At 30.6% G+C, this 22,440-nt stretch overlaps 1 protein-coding gene across 1 annotated transcript in view; it reads right to left on the reverse strand.

Moving 5' to 3' along the window:
* LOC136987790 (centromere-associated protein E-like) overlaps nucleotides 1-22,440 on the reverse strand; it is a 43,391-nt gene that overhangs the window by 3,683 nt on the left and 17,268 nt on the right. The window contains exons 4-16 of the mRNA XM_067285553.1: nucleotides 21,212-21,301; nucleotides 21,026-21,144; nucleotides 20,840-20,953; nucleotides 18,738-18,822; nucleotides 18,570-18,637; nucleotides 14,682-14,741; nucleotides 14,463-14,602; nucleotides 14,251-14,380; nucleotides 12,463-12,579; nucleotides 12,210-12,362; nucleotides 11,233-11,410; nucleotides 5,438-5,577; nucleotides 3,023-3,078 (exon numbers count right to left, since the gene is read on the reverse strand). Coding sequence (XP_067141654.1) covers nucleotides 3,023-3,078; nucleotides 5,438-5,577; nucleotides 11,233-11,410; nucleotides 12,210-12,362; nucleotides 12,463-12,579; nucleotides 14,251-14,380; nucleotides 14,463-14,602; nucleotides 14,682-14,741; nucleotides 18,570-18,637; nucleotides 18,738-18,822; nucleotides 20,840-20,953; nucleotides 21,026-21,144; nucleotides 21,212-21,301 — 1,450 coding nt within the window. The remainder of the gene's footprint in view (nucleotides 1-3,022; nucleotides 3,079-5,437; nucleotides 5,578-11,232; nucleotides 11,411-12,209; nucleotides 12,363-12,462; nucleotides 12,580-14,250; nucleotides 14,381-14,462; nucleotides 14,603-14,681; nucleotides 14,742-18,569; nucleotides 18,638-18,737; nucleotides 18,823-20,839; nucleotides 20,954-21,025; nucleotides 21,145-21,211; nucleotides 21,302-22,440) is intronic.

Raw genomic sequence — 22,440 nt, forward strand, 5'->3', positions numbered from 1 at the left:
CTTGCTGGATATTGATTATTTGTGCATTGTTTATTAATATATTCCCAATTTTGAGTAGTTGAATCTATATATGGCTTTGCCAGCCAAATATTTTCATAAGCTCATGTGAGAATCTGGAGCCGAGGAATTAATTTTAACAAATTTTGTAAAAATTATTAAATTTATTTGATAGAAATTTTATCTGTTTTATAAAATTGTGTGAAAGTAAAAAAGGAACTTCCTGTTTTGATGAAAGAAAAAAATTCAGTTTCTCCAAAAGCAATAGTTTGTGTGGGATGTCTCTCACACTATCTGCAAGACCGCCCAACTTCCACCGCGTGTCGGAAGTACGGAGGGCTTATTTCAAATAATGTGATTGGAGGAAATTTTGGTATAAAAGGTGATAATCACCTCCAAGCAGGGCTCTCTCTATACTAATTTGTAGTTCTTTCAAATTGTTCTCCAGTGCTCTTGCACTGGCTCTTTGTTTCCTTCTGGCTCCCACTCATTCTTCTCAGAGACAAGACAATATGAAGAAACTTTAAACTTGTGCCTCATTTGAAGATATTTACCATACAGCATTAAGCACATATATGTTCACAGGTAATGTAAATTTATGTAAGCTCTCTCTCTGTGAAAGGAACTAATTAACGATTGGCAATTAATCTTATTCCTTTAAGAATCATTTATCATTAAAAGTTTGTATTCTTTAATATGTTTATTTTTGTATTAATTTGAATTTAATCTCCTTTTTTGTATATAAACATTATCAAATCTGTTATAATAAATATATCCATTAACTATCATCATTTAATTCATTAATGCCTACCTCCATCGTAGACTCACATTTAGAACATTTAAAATTAGACCCTCCTAAATTCCGGAAACATTTTAACGTTTTTCCATTTAGAAATGACAAGTTGCGAGTTAGGATGTGGAAGTATTTTATCCTAACTGGTATCAGAAGATCTTGACAATACATCTGAGAAAGTTGAAATATTTGCTTCTTCTTGACTTTCAACAATTAATTAATGGTCATCTTAGTGAGACAAGAGGTATTCCAGTTTGCACCCTTGTCCTTTGCCATACCAAAGCCAAAATAAACTTCTTAATGTAATGCTACTCTTTAGGCATCTTCCCATCTTCCATTTTCAACATCTGCTTTCCTCCTGAATGTGCTTCTCTGATCCATTGCATACAGAACCTTTGTCTTCAGAAAGTGATCAGACTCTCCAGGAGACCAGGGCTGTGGAGTAGTGATGATTTTGAGGTTACTCTTACTCCTATCCAAAGTTAGATTTTTAAATGTTACTCCTACTCTTTGAAAAACTTTCAACTCCTCTTACTCCTACTCGTACTCCTCAATAACAATATTTCATCATTGCCATATGAATGTGCATATGAATTGTTTTTTAATGTTTGAATGTGCAATATAATTAAAGAAATAAGAAGTAACAAATACATTTTGTTACTCCTTACTTCTACAAGAAACCTCCGACTCCTCTTACTCCTACTCCAAAGCCCTGCAGGAGACATCCTTAACTCACTAATAGGCCTCAAAAACAGCACCTACCAATTGGTTCATCAATTGTTCCCCAGTATTAACACTCAAGTTACTCTGTTAATACCTGTTAAACAGTTGAAAACATTTGCTTTCTTGTCATTTCTTGCTGAATATTGGTTATTTGGGCAGTGTTTATGAAATAGAGTAATTATAATTATTATATTAATTAATAGAAATTCATCCAGTATTTGTTTATGTGATGGAGCTCTTTTGTACCATGCCTTTAACAGCTTACTATTTAATTGAAGCATGCGATGCCAGCGACTTAACTATTTTATTGTGAACAATAACGACTAAAACAATTACTGTTTAACATTTAAAGTACTGGCTGTGACTGATAACAGATCACAACTGCAAATTATTAACCACATGTTGGAAAAGACAACAAAAGACAGCTTAATAATGTCTACTTAACATGATAATGATAATTAGAACTGAAATTCTGATTATAATATTTAAAAATTATTGAATTTTTTACTTAATTTTCTTAATAACAAATTCTAAATTACATTAAACAATGTTGAAGTGTTTAAGTTTTTGAAAAAGTGTACAATTAACCAGTCAAGTCTTCACATTCGTGGGATCTGTATTACAATGATAATCGCAAAGTTTATTACACAAAAATTTGGCTGCTGCTTGTTACATTCATATTGAGCGATGGTGAGACGTGTGCATCCAGTTTTGCGACAAGCACGACCTAAACAGAACAGTTTATTATCTATGTGTATCGTGCACGTCTAATGAATATCTTAGAACAGTCCAGGTTCTAAAATATTACTCATTATAAAACAGAAGTGAAACTTAAAAAATTTTTCTGTTACTTGTAAATAGTAGTGTAAATGTAAGCAAACATAGAAAACATCTGAGGCTCTGTAGGCAAGAGTACAAATTTCCATAGCAAGCATTGATGTATGACATGTGTCAGATGAAAAAAAACAAAATATTACTTGATAAATAATATAAAATAAATTTATATTAATATCCGAACAATTTCTTCAATTAAATAGAAAAATGAAACTCGCATCTCACAGATATATTATATCAAAAAGCTTCTGTCAATCAGACTACTAGCATGCCTTCAAATTATTTATAGAAAGTTTTTAAATTTAAATCTGGCCTTCTGATGAATGAATGGTCGAGGTAGTTAAGGCACTGGCTTACCATTCTTGACCCAGGATAAAATTCAGACCAACAACCTTGGAAATTTTTTGTGAGTGGTCTGTCCCAGAAACATCGTTCACAATTATTGTGGTCCTGGACAAACCTGTGATGGCTGATGGATATGATTAAAAGGATGGAAAGAGTAAAAACCTGCCCTTCTAAATTTACACTAAGATCTTTCACACAGCTAATAAAAATTAATAATAATCAACTCGTGCTGCCTAAAGATGTCAATTAGCGGAAGCCTAATTCAAAGCTTGTATTAAATATCATTTGTCTCTATAAATAAAATTAAGCTAAGCTAAAACAAATACTTACATAATTTTATAATCTTCGAATATTTCTGCAATTGACTTTCCTTCTTGATATATAAGCTAATAAATTAAAATTTATATAAATTGTTTATTTAGTTAAACATTTTAAAATAATCATTTAAAAAAAAGAAGCAAACTTATTACTAGTTGCATAATCGTATATATCTACATTGTAAAGCAGCAGACGGACAAAATGTATGTAAAGTGAAATGAATTAAATGAGAATGACAACATTATTCTTTCTTTCATTTGACATTTCAACCAATTAGTTTACAAAATAGCTGTTTCCAAAGCTGAAGCTATGAATATTGCTAGTGCAATTATATCAAAAATGTTTTTCACAAACTCTTTCAAATAGGCAGTTATTTGTATAATTTCACATTTAAATTCACAGTTTATACACTTGAGTGAATTTAGAAATAACAGTATCATTGGAGGCCATCTTTTTGTGACGCAAACTAATTCTTCAAATGAATGAATGAATGAAACTAATTGGTCAAATAAAGAATTTATTTGACCAATTAGTTTCATTCATTCATTCATTCATTCATTCAATTAGTTTCATTCATTCATTCATTCTTAAGTCATTTGACCAGGATTACAGTGATATAGATCACCTTGTCAAGTATGGTTTTTGATGTATCCACTCAAAAAACTGCACTTAAATACATTTTGTTTAGCCACTAGTTTGGTGACATAAAGAGCAAATGTCACCTACTGCCTGCCTATGACAAAATAACAATGTCTGCCCCCACCAAATGAAGAACATGGTCCCCAAAGGTGACCATGTTCTTCATTTGACCAAGCAGATGGAAGTCAGAGGGTACTGGATCTAGACTGTGGAACCACTGACTGTGAAAAAGTCTTGTGTGTATTTTTTCTAACAGGATTCCAGAATAGGGAAATTATTCTAGGCAACAAAATCTTTTCAATCAGACATTCCGGATCTGTTTTCACTGTCAAATGCTTTTCAATCAAGTTCAAGGTTATCATATCTTATGAAGCCTCGTCGTTTGATCATTGTATCTTACCATATTTATCCAATTGTGAGAAGACCTTTTTTTAATTATTTCGTGATTCAAAAAACGTCCCTTGGATTAGAATCTGTATCATTAATATGGTTGGTAAAGTAGGTGACACCCTTTACCGACATAGTTGAAATTTTGGAAAGATATCACCAGAAGCCATCACGGATAAGTTTCTGCAAATTTTGTATGCACATGTGGAAAACTACTGTACTCTAGAGAAGTCACTACCGGTGCATTTAAAAAGTGTTTGATTTTGAATGTGCTTTATGGCATAGACGACGATGCTCTGTAAGAAGACATCAACAATGAACCCGAGTCATCTGATGACAGCAATTGAACAATTAAATGGTGTAGAATTTATTCCTTATGCTTGATTAATAAATTTTCATTTTTTATGTATTTTCATTTTCAATTTCCTGGGATCACCTTACAATCAAATAAATACAGTATTCTCATTTAAATAATTTCTGATAATATGGAAGAAATTTATAATACAGAAACAAGCTGAAATAGAAATCATCCAATGCATTCTCATTAAAATATTAAATAATTTGTATTGCAGCATGTTTCTGAAGTTTAAATCTCTTGCATATTATCAAATTATTTTTTAAATCTAATTCAAACTTATTTCTAGGGCAAGTAAAAGTAAATTAAGACCAATTTTTTTTCCTGCTAAAAGTACAGCACTAAGAAATTCCAAATTTATATCATTGTGAAGTATGGTTTTTGATGTATCCACTAAAAAATTGCACTTAAATACAACATTTTGTTTGGCCAGTAGTCCATGGAGAGCAAATGTCATCTACTGCCTGCTATGACAAAATAACAATGTATGCCTCTACACCTCAATTTGGTGACAATTTTTTGGTGAAGAAAACTATCTTGTGCATCCCACATTCACCGTACAACCCACATGTGGCTCTTTGCAACTTTTCCCAATGTCCAAGTTTCCAGCAATGACATTGAAGTTACAAGGAATCCAATTCTCTGTCCACAATATCACCAAAGCATTGGAGCAATCCTGATAAATATCTCAAAGAATATACTATTACACGTCTTCAAGAAGTAGTAAAATCTATATCAGAAGTACTTTCAATTCTATGGGGAACATTAAAAACGCCATAATAATTATCATACAAGGAAAAAAAAATTGGTCTCAATATGTTTTTGACTGAACCGCCTATGATCGCAAATTTGTATGTAACAGTTATTAATTGGCATTAATAACTGTTACATATAATTATTATGGCACAAACTATTTATGAAGAAAATTAAAAACAAAATTTGTGAAAACATTCCAAGAATTCAATTGAAAGAAACTATTAAGAATTCAATTGAAGAAACAAATGACACATAATTAGACTCGTGTAACAGTAAATAAATATAATTACATCTGTCTGAATTTCTTCGTCGATCAGAGGAAGTTTAAACATAACCGTTCTTTTGTTTCTTCTTTCGAGATCAAATTCCTTATTGAGTTTTCGTTTCTCAGTCACTTGAAGATCGGCTTCAAATAAGACTGGAGATATTTCTAAATTTAAAAAGAAATTTAAGATTTTTTTTGTTTAAAAAAATGATTATGATTCAATTCACAAACTCTTAAATAGAACGTCTATTAAAATTTTATTTATTAATTAACAAACTCAATCACATTTTTAATAATATGAAGCCTATTTCTAAGTTTATCGTATTATTAATTCGTTATAATTAGCTATAGCTTTAAACAGTTATCTCTAGTTATAATAATTAAATGTGTCTTAAATAATTAATCTAAATCAATCAAAAATGAAACTGATTAAATAAAAAATTGCTTAAATTTCAGTATAATAAAAGTCATCGGAGAAGTTTAAGACAAAACATTGCATGGAAATAATCAATTTTAAGCATTTTAATACAAATTGATATACCGGTATTGAAAAAAATATTGTCAAACGATTACTTATTGTGTCAATGTCACAATGCCGAGCTAAACTTTTAATCACAACTTAATTTAAAAAATTGCGACTTCCAGTCCAGACCGGAAGTTTGTATGTAGTTAATCAGGACCTCTAGTCCCTACGCTTTCTTTATGTGGTCTCGATTTTCTTCTAACTCCGTTCTTGAGAAAATTTTGGATTGAAATCATGTGACTTCTGATCCACACCAGAAGTTTGTATACAGTTACTTGAGCCTCTGGCCCTCTAAGCTTTTCGTATCCGGTCTTGATTTTCATCTACCTAACTCCATTGTTGAGATTAAGGAAGGTTGGACAGACAGGTAAACAACAGTGGGAATCTATAGGTCTATAATTTGAAAACTGTGGCCCAAGAATAAGAAAGAAGTCAAAATGATAAAATTAAATTATTAAAATTTATTTCTAATTAATTTATTATCACTAGTCCCAAGTCAGTTATTATTGTATATTCTATGTATCTACAACTACATTTATGTATTATCCTCCTGATTAAGTTGAGCTTTTTATTCTTCCTAAATCTCTTTTTTCTCTGTCACATTTCATGTAAAACTCGTCATTCACGCTTCTCATTTCCGAGTAACGTACTATTTACTTGTTCTCCGCTCGTCTTTATTAATTTGATATCAATAATTCTAAATATAGTAGAAGTTTGGGAGTGTTTACTTCCGAGCTAATAGTGCTACTTCTGAACACCGGAAGTGTCGTCATTAGCATGTGTATTCGTGCTTACCTGTCCAGTTTGAAAGTAAATGCAAAGCTAACAAGAAATATGGCAGTTTTTTGCAAATAATATTGTCAAAGCTGCTATTTTAAATGTTATGTTACAGATAAAACTATTTGATTCTGAATCGGACAAGGGTGATCTTATTGTAGATATAATTGTAGAAAAGACAAAAGAAAAAAGAAAAGTAAGGTCAAATAAAAAAGAAAAACTTTTATTGAAGAGACTGTACCTTTTTATAATCCAACCAATTTTAAACATCACCTTAGACTTAAAAGAGAATGTTTTGAGTCGCCTTTAAAAAATAAGCCGAATTTTAGACACAGAAAAATTACTTCCTCTGGGAAGACGCCTTGTGTCTCCTCAAAAGCAGATTTTATGCTGCCTGTAGGACATTGGCAAATCAAGAATCATTCAGGTTTGTTTATACGAAGTAATATATGAAATTAGATGCAGAATATAAAAAAAATAGCAGATTATACATATATATAATACATATTTAATGCAATTTTTTACCCAGTGAATTGATGTGATGTTCTTTTATGGTGTAACTAAACTGAGTTCAAAATTAACAAATAATTGATATTCTATACAAAACTTTTTTTTTTCTTTCTTTACTCTAAGGGTATTGGCGATCATTTTAATGTGTTAGATGAACTGCATGGAATATTTTAAATAAGGTTTTTAATTCTCTCTTACAAGTTTATGTTAAATTAAAATGAAAAATAATTCTCTTGGCTATCACAAAGCAGAATGATATAAGAATAATGGAATTTTTTATAACCAATCTGGTTTTCTTGGAATTAGAGGTTCTATTGATGAAAAGCATATGGCTATTAAGACATCAACTGAAGAAGCAGCAGCTTATTTCAATAGCAATAAGTATTACTGTCATCATATAAGTTTAGTTTGTAATGAGAAAATGGTATTCAAATGATACAATTTCTTGAGAAGTCATTCCCATATGTAAGTGAAAATTCGTTCAAGTATACAAACTTATGTAATTTTGGATTATTATTAATGCTGTTCATTTCTTTACAATTTATTTAATGCTCTGAACATAACACTTCTGAAGATTCCAAACGCATGTAATGTAAACTTCACTTTTAATCATAAACAATGAATGGAAATTAATTTTTCTCACATTAAATCTCCGTTTATGAAAAACGTCATCTAAAGCTATTGAACCTCACAATGAAGAAAGATCATTGTAAACATTTTACACAACAAATAATTGAAATTTACCAATAAAATTACTTTTTGCCATTTATTTTTCCAAAACTAATTCCATTTTCATTACTTTGTACAGAAAGTAATTTTTTTTCACAGGAGCAGCCATACTGAATTAGCGCAAAGCTCAACAACAAGCTAGCTAGCACTGCGAGCTTACCAATTTCGCTAAACATGACGTCACATAGCTCTAAAGGAAACGCCAACGAGCATGGCGCTCGGACGAAAGTATACAGGCCGAGCGTGGTGACAGTAAAATTATCTTAGAAGTGAACGCACCCTTTATCAATTTGGAACCCAATAATCTGAAATGTCTAGTAATCTATCATCCTCTAAAATGTAGCTAATTAATTGCTCATGAGTTATTCTAAAGTTGCTTTTTAGTCATCATTCATTCAGAAAAGATGATGAATAGAATCAACAGGCCGATCTCACTTTCAGGCAACACACCTTGTCTCTAAATCGAACTTCCAGCACTACTATCTATCAATATGAAACATCAACTTCCACAAAACATGACACCAGCATTTATGCAATTTATAAACTATGATCAGTCAAAAAGAAAATTAAAGTGGGAAAACTAACAAAGGAATGAAAAAAAAAATGCAAATACAAGTATTTTGTTACATTCAGAAACAAACAAAATAGAAATCATCAGACAACTAAAAAAGGTATACACTGGTGGAAAATTATGAATAATTTTAACACTTAGTAGTAGTAAACTGATTTTTTAAAAGATTTTTTTTAGATATTCCTAATAATTAATCCGTCTTGAGAGGTGAAAATTATGTTAAATTTTTACCTCAAAGATATAAAAGCGGGTTCTTGTCAATTCCAATACCTACATTTTGAAAATTAGCAAGAAATGTATTATGTCACATCATATCACAATTTTCAAATACTAGTCTTAATTACATCAGGTATTTGTACATTTACCAATGTAAAGTAGATGATGTAACGCCACCAATATTAGGAATTAATACCACAGGAAGCACTTTCAGTGGAGTAAAGCGAGTAGCCAAAACTTGAAATCGATACCACGTGTTCCTAAACCGAACGTAATGTTTAAAGCACTTTAAACCGGATTGAGCTTTGTTGCTAGGTTTTGGAATAGTTTGTTTAGATCTGTCCAATAGAAGATGTTCAAATAAAATAAACTTTTTTCCAAAAATATTAGAGATGTTAGCAAAACATGTGGTAAAAGGTTTCACTAAGACATTTCATGGAAGAGAGATATCAAGGTCACATGGATCTATTTATGCTAGAAAACCACTGCTTGTGAGAGAGTAAGCAGGAGTATAAAAGAAAATCAATATCCAAACAACATTTTTAAACGTAAGTTTATGTACTGTACATCTTTAAAATGTTTGTATGCGTTTAATGTTTGAGCTGTTTAGCAGTTATTGCACAGTTCACAGGTCAGCTTATAGAACAGCCAACTCAGGTGCAATGCATTTAATATCCTGAGGGATCAAAAGATGGTCCAGATTTCCATCCTGATATATCTGCCAATGTCTAAAACAGTGTAAATAAAGAAATAAAACAGTAGAATAATTTTCACAGATACACATGCTATATAGATATACTCTTCTGTATGTTTATCCTTATAAAAGATGTGTTATAGAAAAATTTGAAGGAAATTTTTGAAATCAAAGATTTTTCTACAGGAATCACTTATTTTAATAACAGAAGTATAAAAAATTTATTCATTGTAGTGTTATCATAATAATAAGTTTATTTACATATATAAATATCTGAGATGTATCTCTTTCTATAATTTTGGTCTCTTGTCAAAATAAATAATAATAAAAGAGTTAATGGTAAACTTTTCAAATTATTAATGTAATAATATTGAATAACTCACTACTCATCACACCAGAATTACTTCAAAAAATTACGTACCCAGAACCTTTTAAGGTGTGATCACGTATAAATATCGATAAACGAACGTCTTCTGGGCTCTGCTTCAGGTTCCAATCAGTTTCTATATGGATGTTCGATATCCGTTGAATCTCAGTTCATTACGCACGTCATTTAAATTTTCAGTTCGAACAGATTTATGAAAAACCATGTCGCGCATGCACGACAGAATGCATCAACCCATCCATGTATAATGGGTGACTAGAGCATGTTGTGAATTAACTCTTGCCAGGCCAATGACAAAACCATCTCCTCTTTAAAATTTATGTATGTGCTGGTGTTGGAGGATTTAAATGTGTGCATAGCCTCCAACCATTTAAGATGTTCAATCAATGGGAGGCAAATTGTGGAGGAGATGTGCCTGGGTGAAGCCCCCTACTATATCCGAATTGGTTATGTAAGTAGCAAGGGCCGTAAAAGTTCTCCCGTGACGGATATCCGCCAGATGCTCTTGTATCCTGACGCCCAAAAATCGTTTAATGGAGCCTATATACCGTATTTTACGGACTATAAGACGCACTTTAATTTTTAAGCAATTTTTTTAAAAAAATACCTATAAGACGCACCTGAATTTTGGAGGCAATTTTTCAAAGAAAAAAGTGTGTCTTATAGTCCGTAAAATACGGTATATATCAGGTCCCTATTGCACCCGTTATCCCTTAAAGGAACACTATAGATTCTGGGGCATCTGCTGGGGTTAGAAAGGTCCTTCCCATTACATAAGATGTTGAAAATAGTAGGACACCTCCTAAAAGCGAGACATAGCTGGCATTTGCTGGCAACTTTAGCATATAGAGATCTTAAGTACTGGTTGTATGTGACAAAGATTCATTGTATATCTTCAGGTTGGCTGTCCTCGAGCTGGTCCGATTCCCGTGCATTTTCTGAATATGTACAGTGCCAATGTTGTATTAGCCTATGTATATCCTTGTGATATCCGTATAAATATCGATAAACATTCGTTTATCAATATTTATATGTGATCACACCTTAAAAGGTTCTGGGTATGTAATTTTTTGAAGTAATAATATTATTTCTTTATAATACTGTTACTATTATAAAGAAAATTTATTAATATAGTCACGGTTACAGAACATTCCAAATTCAAATATCAAATTTTGTAATGTATTAATTTACATACAATAAAATATTTTATCAAATTCTGTTAAATACATATACTTTTGTTTCAATGACTTATTTTTTAACTTATTTAAAAGGTTAAAATATCGATATAGAATAATTTTTTTTGTACTCTAAAAAAATTTTTATAGCGGTAATGATGGTAGAATTTGCAAGATTTGACTTGAAAATTTAAATTATTTTTTTCCTGAATATTAAATAAAATTGAAATGATTATTTACCTTTAAAATTTATCAAAGTATCATTGTTAGGTAAAGAATTATTTTGTCTGGGAAATGTGGGAAGTATCAATGGTTCTTCTTTTGTGACTGAGAGGTCTGAACAGAAGGACAATGTACTACCCAACGACAGCTCGTTGAATTGCATGGGAGCACACCATGTCTCTCTTCGAGGTTTCCGCTGAAAGAAGAGTAATAAAGTATTAATTTTATTTGATTTTACTCATCAGAATTATTTAATTTCTAATTTATAAAATTCTAAATTACTATGTTCATCACCTAAATAAGTTATGAATCATTTGATTTTATACATTAAAATCAAAAACAGCTTATTTATAAATCACACAAAATGGAAAAACAGAGTCTATTTTAAACTATAAGAATGAGTTTAGGTGCTCAAACTAATAGAACAGCAGCTTTTTAAACTGAATTTACTAATAGATTCACAATTTCTCTGACAATTTTTGTTTTTGTGCTTTATTAAGAACTTTCTAAATTTAAATGGATATAAAGCAAATCAAAGTTAATAATATAAATAGCCATATTCCTTAGATGATTTCATCTAAGGCAGTGTTTTTCAATCTTTTGAGAATGGCAGAGAACTTTTGGTGTTTCTTCAGCAATACACACATGTATTGGTGCTCTATAAATGTTTATAAATATATGTGCATACGTATGTATGTAAGTAGAAATGTCTACATTAATAAAAAGCACATAAATAAATATAAACATCTTACTAAACCCAATATAAATTCAAAACACAAATAAATTTTAGAATAACTTTTTATTGAATAGTGGTTGACAACACAATGGTTTACAAGAACACTCGTGTCTTTGTGGAGTATCAATGCTCTGAAGAATGCTGCTCTACGGAATGTATATACAATACAATTTTTTAGTAAAGATTTGTATTGATAAATATTTAATTATTAGATGTTCAAAATCTAAGGAAAAAATTTAAAAAGAAATAAAATACACACCTGATGCTGATTCCCAGGAACTTGTTTAGAAACGACAACATTTTCAGTGAGTGATTTAATTGTCTGCTCCAGTTCAAGCAATTGTTTATTTTTCTCTTCTAATTCTTTCTCCATCGCAGATACTTTTTCTGACTGAGCGCTATTTTTTATTTTCTTTTGAAAATAAATTTTCAAGATAAATTATTATTAATTAATACTATATCAGATATAATAATAAATTATTATTTATACAAAAACAAATTATTCTAATTACCTCTAATTCATCATTTAACTGTTTGATTTGTTTCTTACATCTTTTGAGCATAGCAGCATCAGTTAATACCTCATTAACCACTGGATCATTTCTGATACACTTTGCTCTATTTGCAAACTTTAAAAAATAAGAAGGTATGTCAAAGGTAAGATAAATATTGTCAGCATATAAACTGCAAGTAACTATAAACCAGTAAAATAATACATTTTTTAAATCAGAATTACATCTATTTTCAATATTTGCTAGTAAATGAATAACACAAAATGCAGTCATAAAGTATTTTCAATCCATTTTTGAAATAATTACTAAAAATTAAATCTCTTTTCAGTCTTCAGGAAATAGCAAGTAATCAAATTCAAAAGTTACAATAATTTAAATTCATTGATTAGTTAATTAATGAATGTTACTGGCATATTAAGAGTGTATGGATGACCATAATCATATCAATTACAGTCCAATCTATAGTCATCACATGTTTATGATTGGGCTTGACGGCCCATTATATCTGTCAAGTCTAATGTGAATTTGCCAGCATGAATGGGAAACAGGGAACGAGACTTGTGTTACTTGTAATAAATTGTAGAGTCTGATAATGCTCAAATCTACTTCATCCATAGTGGTAAATAATTTTAAAAAGCTGGCTCAAAAAATAATCTAGATTTCCATTGTATAGGGTTGAAATGAAAGTTTGTTTGGATATTTACATAATTGCTAATTTCTGTCATCTCTGTTGTGCTTATCAAGTTTTTACTATAATCGTTGACTAACAAAGCTGTTCTTACTGCCAAAGACCTGAATGATAAAAGAAAGAAAATACACAATCTTAATCCTATCCGTTTGATTATTTACTCATTTAAATATCTAAAAGTTATCGCTGAAAAATCAGTATTTAGCTTCAATTCTAAACAAATTCATTAATAATCTAATTTACAAAGAAACCTCTTCCATAAAAATAAAATTTGTAAGGTTGTTTAATTGAAGTACCAAATATTTTTATAACTGAATAAACAATTTTAAAAATGTAATATATTTGAAACATTTTTAATCACCATCACAATATAGCACACGTTTCAGAAAAGTTGAGTAAAGTTGGTACCATGTCTGTAGTAGTCAAGATAAACAAAAAGACCTGATATACCTAATACACCTGTTCCTAAGAAATAACTACTGTCAAGTAATAGGCAAGGTTTTAACAAAGGTTAAATTCACATGAAAAATTTAGTTTATTGGCATAAAGTCAATAACAATAGTGCTCCAAAAAACAAAAATAAAAAAAGTAAAAGTTACCCTTAACACAGATGAAATTTTTGAAACCAATACATCAATCAACGAAGAAGCAACAAAAGAATGTATCAAAGTAGATATAAGATTCTTTAAACACTGTATATAATATTTAAGATTTAATAGAGATGGGCAAGGTGGTTAAGGTGTTAGAGTTTGGAGCACCCAGGATCAAATCCAGGCAGTCAAAAAAACCCCTGGAATCTTTTGTCGGTGGCCTATCTCAAGTACGTCAGGCCTCGTGCACAGTGCCGTCACTCTATCGTCCATGGAAAATAAGCCCGCAGGGCAAGAGGAGCCATTAAAAAAATTACCTTTCAAAAATTTTAAACAACTTTTTATTCATCACAATTCTCCTAAAAACATGCTGTGAATTTTCCCAGCTGTTTACAATATGTTAGATAAATAACTAATAAAAATTTTAGTTTATTAACCTGAAAATTAATTAATTATTTAGAAAGATAATAAAATATTTAAGATAAATTAATTTAAAATGTAAATAGTTACTAAAAGTGTTGACTGTGTTTGCTGTAAGGAAGCCGGAGTAACTGTACAAATGATTGCTGTTCTCGTATTGCCTCCAAGTGAATTCTGTAATATTCTAGTTAATTTTGAATCTCTGAAGTTTACAAATTGCCTGAAAATTATAAATAATAATATATTGAATGATTTAAAGATAATAATTAAAAACTAATAATAAATTTTAAACCACAACTTACCCTTCTCCTCCTTCGCTGAGACGACTAATGATATTACCCAGCATGAGAAGCGATTTATTGATGTGAACACCTTCTTTAAATCTTTCTCCAGTAGCACCAGTTTGCCCAGATCTCTCAGATCCTGCTAAATCTACAAGATTCTATTAAAAAAAATTGTTTTTTAATTTATACACTCCATTAACTGTATTAATTCAGAATTTTAATTAAAATCTAACTTACCAAATGAGATACTTTCACGGCATCATCCAAATTGTCACCTCTCCTCCTACTTTCGATGATCTGAAAATTATTTTTGTGTACATCAGATTATTCGAATACAATTTCAAACGTTAATGATATTTGTAAACTAAAAGCATGGGAGTTGATTACTGTTGTAGAAAGAGAATAAAATGTAGTACAACAAAATGTTAAGCTGAATCATGCTAATTCAAGCTATCTATGGGTTATGGGCTCAGCATATAGGGTTTTCCGTATAATAAGGTCTCATTGAGTCAAAATTGTCATTTTTTTTTTAATCTATTTTCCATGTATCCTCTGCCCTTTGATATGCAGAACTGTGTCTTTATTTTCTCTAATATTCCATATGAATACAGACAATTAAGATAAACACTCCTGCTCCTTGCCAAACACAGACCCCTCCATTACAACTATACATCAACATCTTTTACTGATACAGTATGTTACTGGCATTCTGATTGGGACAAGAGGCATGTTGACAATACAGTCAAAAGTGCCATAAACTACATACAATTTTGTAATCATTCTATGAACAGATTCTTGAGAAATGGCTTGATAACAGGAAATTTATGGCCACAATAAAATTTGAGAAATTTGTTAACTTTAAGTCAATATTTTTTACCCATGAAACGTAAACTCAACAAGATTTTATTATAACAACAACAGACAATCTTGCATAAAACAGAAATACCGATATTATTTTCCAATGCTTAATTTTGTAAATATGATGATAAAAATTATTATTTATGAATTAAACTTTAACTCTTACTTTGTTGCATATGTATCCAGCAGATACATGGCTTTTTTAAATGAAATTTATCAAAAATAAATAACAGTTGAACTGCAAGCTTTGTAGTATTCCTCAATTGATATGTTTTGAAGTGATTCCAACAGTGGTTTTCAAGTTTATGACTTTTTTTTTTGAGAAATTTTACAAAAAACAGTACCTTACTACCACCTGCAGTAAATTCTCTTGCAGCGAGAGTGCTGTACTCTCGTGATTGTTATGTGCAACAATCGCAATTCAATAAAAAACAATGTAGAATATTTAACCTTTACCACAATACTACATATTCTATCTTTTTCTCCTGGTTTCAATGACAGGACCAATTCCAATACATCTCAAATAATTTATTGCAGGTTTTTTGACAATGCGATTTTCTCGCTTTTGTGTTATTGCCTACTGTCTCGCAATCAGAGCATGATAAGAAATTTAATACTTTCAATTTTGCAACAATTAAAATGTATATTTATTATGTGGCAATAACATTTAGTAACTGTGACCCAAACATTTATTTGGTAATTTTATCAATACATTTTTAATTATTAAAAATAAAATTATAGACTTCATTACTGGAAATACTAGTTGTTAAATTTAAAAGAAAACATTCCAGAGTGCAAGAAAACAATTTGTTAGTCATTCAACCCACTACTGACAAAGAATGGAGTTTTTGAAAAGAAGTAATAAAACAATTAGCAGTTTGTTGTCATTCACAGTGGGAGACTGCAGAGTCTATTACAGTAGAGCGTCGATAAGTGGAACGTCGGTAAGTGGAATGGCCGGAAAGTGGAACGATTTTCAGTCGGACTGTGTCGTGCTGAATCGAATGTTTTTGATACTAAATTTACTTCTAAAGTACAATTTTCATGTTTTTTATATTCTTTAATATATTTATTTTGTTTGTACAAAATGCAGAAATAATTTTTAACGATACGATAGCCTCGATGATTATTATAAAAATTTTCGTTAGGCTTAAAATCGACGAAAATTCAACACGAAGCGACACGCAACGGAGAAAAATTCAACAGGAAGCGATACGCAACGGAGAAAAATTTGAACATCGGACAGGTTAATGTATTTTTTCGTACAAAGTCGGAAACTGGAACAAATCATTAACTGGAAGGACCCCAGTCCCCAATTGGTTCCACTTATCGACGCTCTACTGTACTTTCTAGGGAGAAAATAAACAAAGTTTACTACCCTGAAGTTGAAAAATAATACAGATAGCCCTCGGTTTACGCCGGTTCAATTTACGCTTATTCGCAATAACGCCGCTGTGCAATTTGCTATTTCACAATGTAATTCCCTGATTTTCCCCATGTTAGACTGATTTTCGTTTCAGTGTTGATGTATTTACCGAGCCGCGACATTGTACATTCGTTAAAACAAAGATTTTTATTGAATATATTTATTTTTTCTGTTTAATATTATTGGGCATGTATACATTTGCATTAAATTAATATTAAAATACTAAACGTTCAGGTACCCACGAGTCAAGTTATTAAACTTAGTAGTCCAATAAATGATGTCCGAATGCATAGCGCCAATGAATGTATCCCGTATCAGTTCATTCAGGAAAACACCTTACAACGCAGTAGCACTTCCGGCAATCACGAACTATCATTGGTGAGACAAATCTACTACTCTTTGGCCAGATGATACATTTTTATTAGCCAGAGGCTATCTACTTCTTGTCAGTCAGACGATATCTATCTCTCCTTAGCCACCTTCAATTTTCCCGCTCAAACTGACCTTATATATGCGCTACGGCGGCCAACCAATCAGTGTCTCCGCTCATCTGTAGCTCTACATCGATTAGCATATCCTTTCAACTATGGAAAGGTTGACAGATGAACTTTGTGAGTTAGACAATAATTGGGAGCGAAGTGCAAATGTAAAAAGGAGCATCATCACATCCATTCGACCATATTCTGAAATTCTTAATGAAAGAAAAGAAAATCTAAACACTCGAAAGATGTTAGAATATCTACACTGGAGAACAGTACAGTTTCTTGTATCTAAAAGCCTTTTACCGGTGCGCGTATCATCACTCTGAACCAATTAGTTACAAACGTTTTCGAACCTTAACGGTTCTTCTTCAGGTAACGATCCCCTAACGGAATGCACTTCAATTCTAAGTTGTGAAGAAATACGATCCGGAACATTGTCCCGTCTCAATGATGTCCTGAGGCCCTACTAGATAAAACGATAAATTAGTGTTACTTGCACACGACAAGTGTAGTGCGCAAGTCCGTATTGATGTCATCGGGACAGGACAATGTTCTGGATCGTATTTCTTTACAACTTAGAATCGAAATGCATTCCGTTAGGGGATTGTTACCTGAAGAAGAACTGTTAAGGTTTGAAAACGTTTGTAACTAATTGGTTTTGAGTGATGATACATGCACCGGTAAAAGGCGTTTAGATAAGTGAAACTGTAAAATCTAAACAATTAAAGATGGATACTTTTTCCCAAAACATGTAAGAGATCCGAAACTTTGAAATATCATTTGTTTTTCTTAAGATTTTTAATAAAAACATATCATAAAATACATTTTAAAAATTAAATTTATAATATATGTATTTTGTATTATATTGTATCAATAAACAAAATTATTTGCTTATTTTTCACTTATGTAGAACCTAACCCTATACCTCACTGTAAATATGGGTTCATTTTACGCCAATTTGATTTGTGCCAGCTTTTGTAGGAATGGAACTGAGGCGTAAACCGAAGGCTACCTGTATAATCTTGTAAAATTTAACAAATCTGATGTCAATAAGTAAATGTTGAAATTATTTCTAGAGAGATGATATTTGACAAGTTTTTTGCATTTACAGATCAAATTACAAAAAATATAAATAAAAATCTCATTTCTTAAACCCCATAAGTATTTTATACTGTTAGTAGAAAAAAATGTAAAAATCAAAGATATAATTGCTTACACATCAGTAAAAATATAAAAATTGCATTAATTTGCTTTATGTATCCAACAGATACATAAAGCATCCAAGTAACATCACAAAAATTGACACGCTTGGATGAGAGTTAATAAATTAATAATATTTTTAATACAACAGATGCTTACCATTCTGAAAATAGTGTGAGATCTTGAGCTTTTATCATTCATACAGGTTGCATCTATATGTCGGTTTTCTATAACAAAGAAATATAGTAATATTATTTTTTTATACTCTGAAGAGTTTAAATTAGTTTATTCTTCTTTGATAAATTTAAAATATTTAAACATTCTTACTTTCACCCTGTCTCCATATTTGAAAAATCTGATCATAATTTGTAACTGTCACTTCTTTTAATTCTTGTACACACAATTGACCATCCTAAAAATTATATATTTTGTTAATTTTATATCAGTGTAAAAATAAAGTTATATACAGTCAAACTTGGTTATAACAAACATGGATATAACGAGAAAAACGCCATAACAATTTTAATTTATGCATGTTTCCATACATTTTCTCACAGTTATAATGAGCATACTTCACTAATATACCAAGCAAATTTTCGGCAGCTATGCAAACATATAAACATTCTTAATTGTTCAAGTAGTAAGAAATGCAGTACCAAATTCTTGGAAGAGATAAAACTGAAAGGGTTACTTAGTTTTATGATTATTGGATAATTAGTTTTATGACTTGCATGGATTACAGGCCTATTTATCACTTAACTTTCTTTACAGATGTCCCTCTCTTTGTTGACTAGCTTCCAGCCTTGTCTGCTAATTTACCTAATCATCACTACAACTGTAAAATTATCATATACTATAGTTAGAAACAAACCCTTCTCCAGAAAGATGTCTATGATGAAAAGAAAATGTCTCCCAGTTTATGAAAAAGTAGAAATTATTGGCAAGTTAGAACATGATACTAAAAATGTCGAAGTGTGCAGAAAGTTTTCTTAATCTTCTTTGACAGTATCAATGTTATAGAAAAATAAAGCAACCATTAATTTTAAGACTTAAATAAAAAGAGTAACTGAAATCAGGCATATTATTAATTCAAATTATCCTTAATTATGAAAAGATGTTTTATATAGAAGTTTTTATAACTACAGTGGGTGATCGGTTAACGAACATAATCTGTTCCAAGACTTTGTTCGCTATCCGAATTGTTCGTTAACCAATTAATGATTTACCATAGGTTTTTATGGGAATTTGATTAATTCGTTCTGGAGACCCCAAAAAATAAAAAATATATACTTTCTTACTACATTTATTTATATGTAATAATAAAAATACATATATATACAGTCTTGCATTTTTATTAGTCATGTTTTTTCTGTTTGTGAGGGTTAAAGAATATGTCTAATGTTGATTGCTTTTCCCTCTTCAGGATTTTCCAGAAGTAATTAATAGCATTGTAATTGTACAGATCCCCAAGCCTATTAACCTCAACTTGGTTTGGATGCCATTCTAAGACCATTGTTCTAACATCCTCCCACTTCTTCAAAAGATGATTAAGAGCAGATACCGGCACAAATTCTCTTTTTCAGAAGAAAACATATTTCACCGAGTTTCTTGGTGTTCTTCTGTCTTCAGATCAGTTTCAGGTTCCATTGTGAGCTCTTCAATGTTCTTTATTTCACAGATGTAATTTTTGTTACTACGTAATCTGTTTGAGTCTTCTTGATTATACCGTATCTTTCTTAAATAAGATTGAACTGCAGCCTACTGTAAAACTGTTCAAGCCATACTGCCCAGCAACATCAGATATCTTCTGCACACTCTATACCTTTGCTATTATACTCTCACCTTTCGGAAATAAAAACCCACATAATACTTAATGAGTGCCCGCCCGACAGTCTCACAAATGCTATAAAAGAATTGTTTCTGTCAGAAAAATAAAAGGCTGGAATTACAAGGAAGAGTTTCAAAGTCCAGAGGAATACTATCCAATCAGTATATACCAGGTTGAGCGTCAATGTCGATGTCTCCTGCGCTCCAAAACGTTTCGAATTGTTGCCTGAAGACAAGGGAAGACTAATTGGTATTCATTATTTTATGTCGCTTCTTCTCATGTTTGTTCTGCGAAGTGTTCACTGTGCAAACATAAAAATCTTCTGCGAAACTGTTCGTTATCCAATTTCTTCATTAACCGATCACCCACTGTATTAATAAAAATGCAGTGTAATGCATTTATGTATTTTTTTCTTGAATCAGTCAAATTATTTAAGAATTAAAAATTAAAAAATAGATTTCACTATGATCAGTCATAGTATTGTGCAGAGAAATCAGTCGCACTTTAGTACATCAAGGCAAGATAATGTGATTTTGTTTACCACAGATGCAAACTTATTTAAAAAAGACTAATTTAAACAGAGATAAAAATAAATTAATACCAGATTTTCATAGATTCTCAAATTCTGATTTGTATTCTCTGAAAGTAAATCTGATATGGCTTCATTATAAATTTCCATATATGAAATCCTTAGTAAAAATTCTCTATCAGGCATCTATAAAAAAAAATTTTTATAATTGTTATTAACAAATAAAATTTACTGTGCTATAATAAACCTTAAACTTACATTTTCAATAGTATCAAATATCGAATTTATTGTGAAAAATATTATGCCCGGATTATCTCTGGTTCCGACCATTGTGTAAGTTTTTCCGGAAGATGTCTGCCCATAAGCAAAAATTGTTCCTGGAAAGTGCAAGAGATAATTAAATTATATAAAAATGTTTCCAAATCATTAATTCTTATGACTCACCATTAATTCCTTCCATAACAGAATTAACAATGGGAAGACATATCTCTTCATAAATGCAGACATTGCTTTCATTTACATTAAACACTCGATCTGTAGAACAATTTCTTTTATTAACTTTATTAATTTAAAAATCTTAGAATGTAACTTAAAATTTATAACCTTTAAATAAATTTCATTTTTCTACATGCATTTCTCTGTGTGAAACTTAATGCATTTTCTAAGTTTTTTATACTTTAATACTAAACTCAATGTTGAACTCACCTTTCATTATGTTCAAAACAATCTCTCGGTTTTTAATGTAATGTTAATTTGTATCATTTGTTGGATTCATCAACATCTGTATACTTATTCATAATTATTTAGAAACAGTACTCATTATAATTATGCTGGTTATGAAACAAAATAGATATCTGCAAGGAGTTTGGTGACACCACAAATTGATGGTGCTTGACTGTAATATTACCGCATTATTATTAATTTAACTCAAGTGTTATGATAACTGGCTATGCCTTATAGTACAGAATATAGAGGTTTTATAGTAGAAAGTTATAAAGAAGATATGTTATCAAAAGTTAAGGCAATATATATGCAAAAATATCCTTAATCGCTTGTCTCTACAAAGGTTTGTTTACAAACTTCTTAGTAAAATGGTAGCCTGCATTGTCTTTATATAACAAAAAAAATTGTTATAAGCAAGAAGTAATCCTAGAAAAGACTTCAAGAATTTCAAGCATGCTTAGAAAGTAAATCCAAATCTTTAAAAGTTACTCATCTCAAGAGACTACATTAGCTTACAGCTCTTTTAAAAAAAAGCTACAGAAGTAATCAAATTTTGAACTTTAAAGTAAGAGTTTTTTGTGGCTTATTATTTATTTAGTTATGTAAAGTTTCAAATGTTAGCTCTTGAGTCCATAGTAAACAAATATTCAAGATAGAAGTATTACTCACAACACGGCAAAGCATTCACAACCAGTCAACTCACAGCATCATGTTGGCTTGCACTGAATTCCTCATACTTCGTGCAAATCCCATTCTCATTATGTTAACAGCAATATTTTAAATTAATTCTACTTTACAACTTTAACAAAATGCAGAACAAGAACAATATTTTCAAAAAAACAAAATCGAAATGTTAAAGCTGGTTTTAGGTACGTGGATTGTATCAAATTTAATCCAATAAACATACGAATCAATATTCATAAAATAAATAATAAAATGTGTAGATTATT

Source organism: Centruroides vittatus, unplaced genomic scaffold, assembly GCF_030686945.1.
Source record: "Centruroides vittatus isolate TY-2023 unplaced genomic scaffold, ASM3068694v2 scaffold_2707, whole genome shotgun sequence".
Classification (NCBI taxonomy): domain Eukaryota; kingdom Metazoa; phylum Arthropoda; class Arachnida; order Scorpiones; family Buthidae; genus Centruroides; species Centruroides vittatus.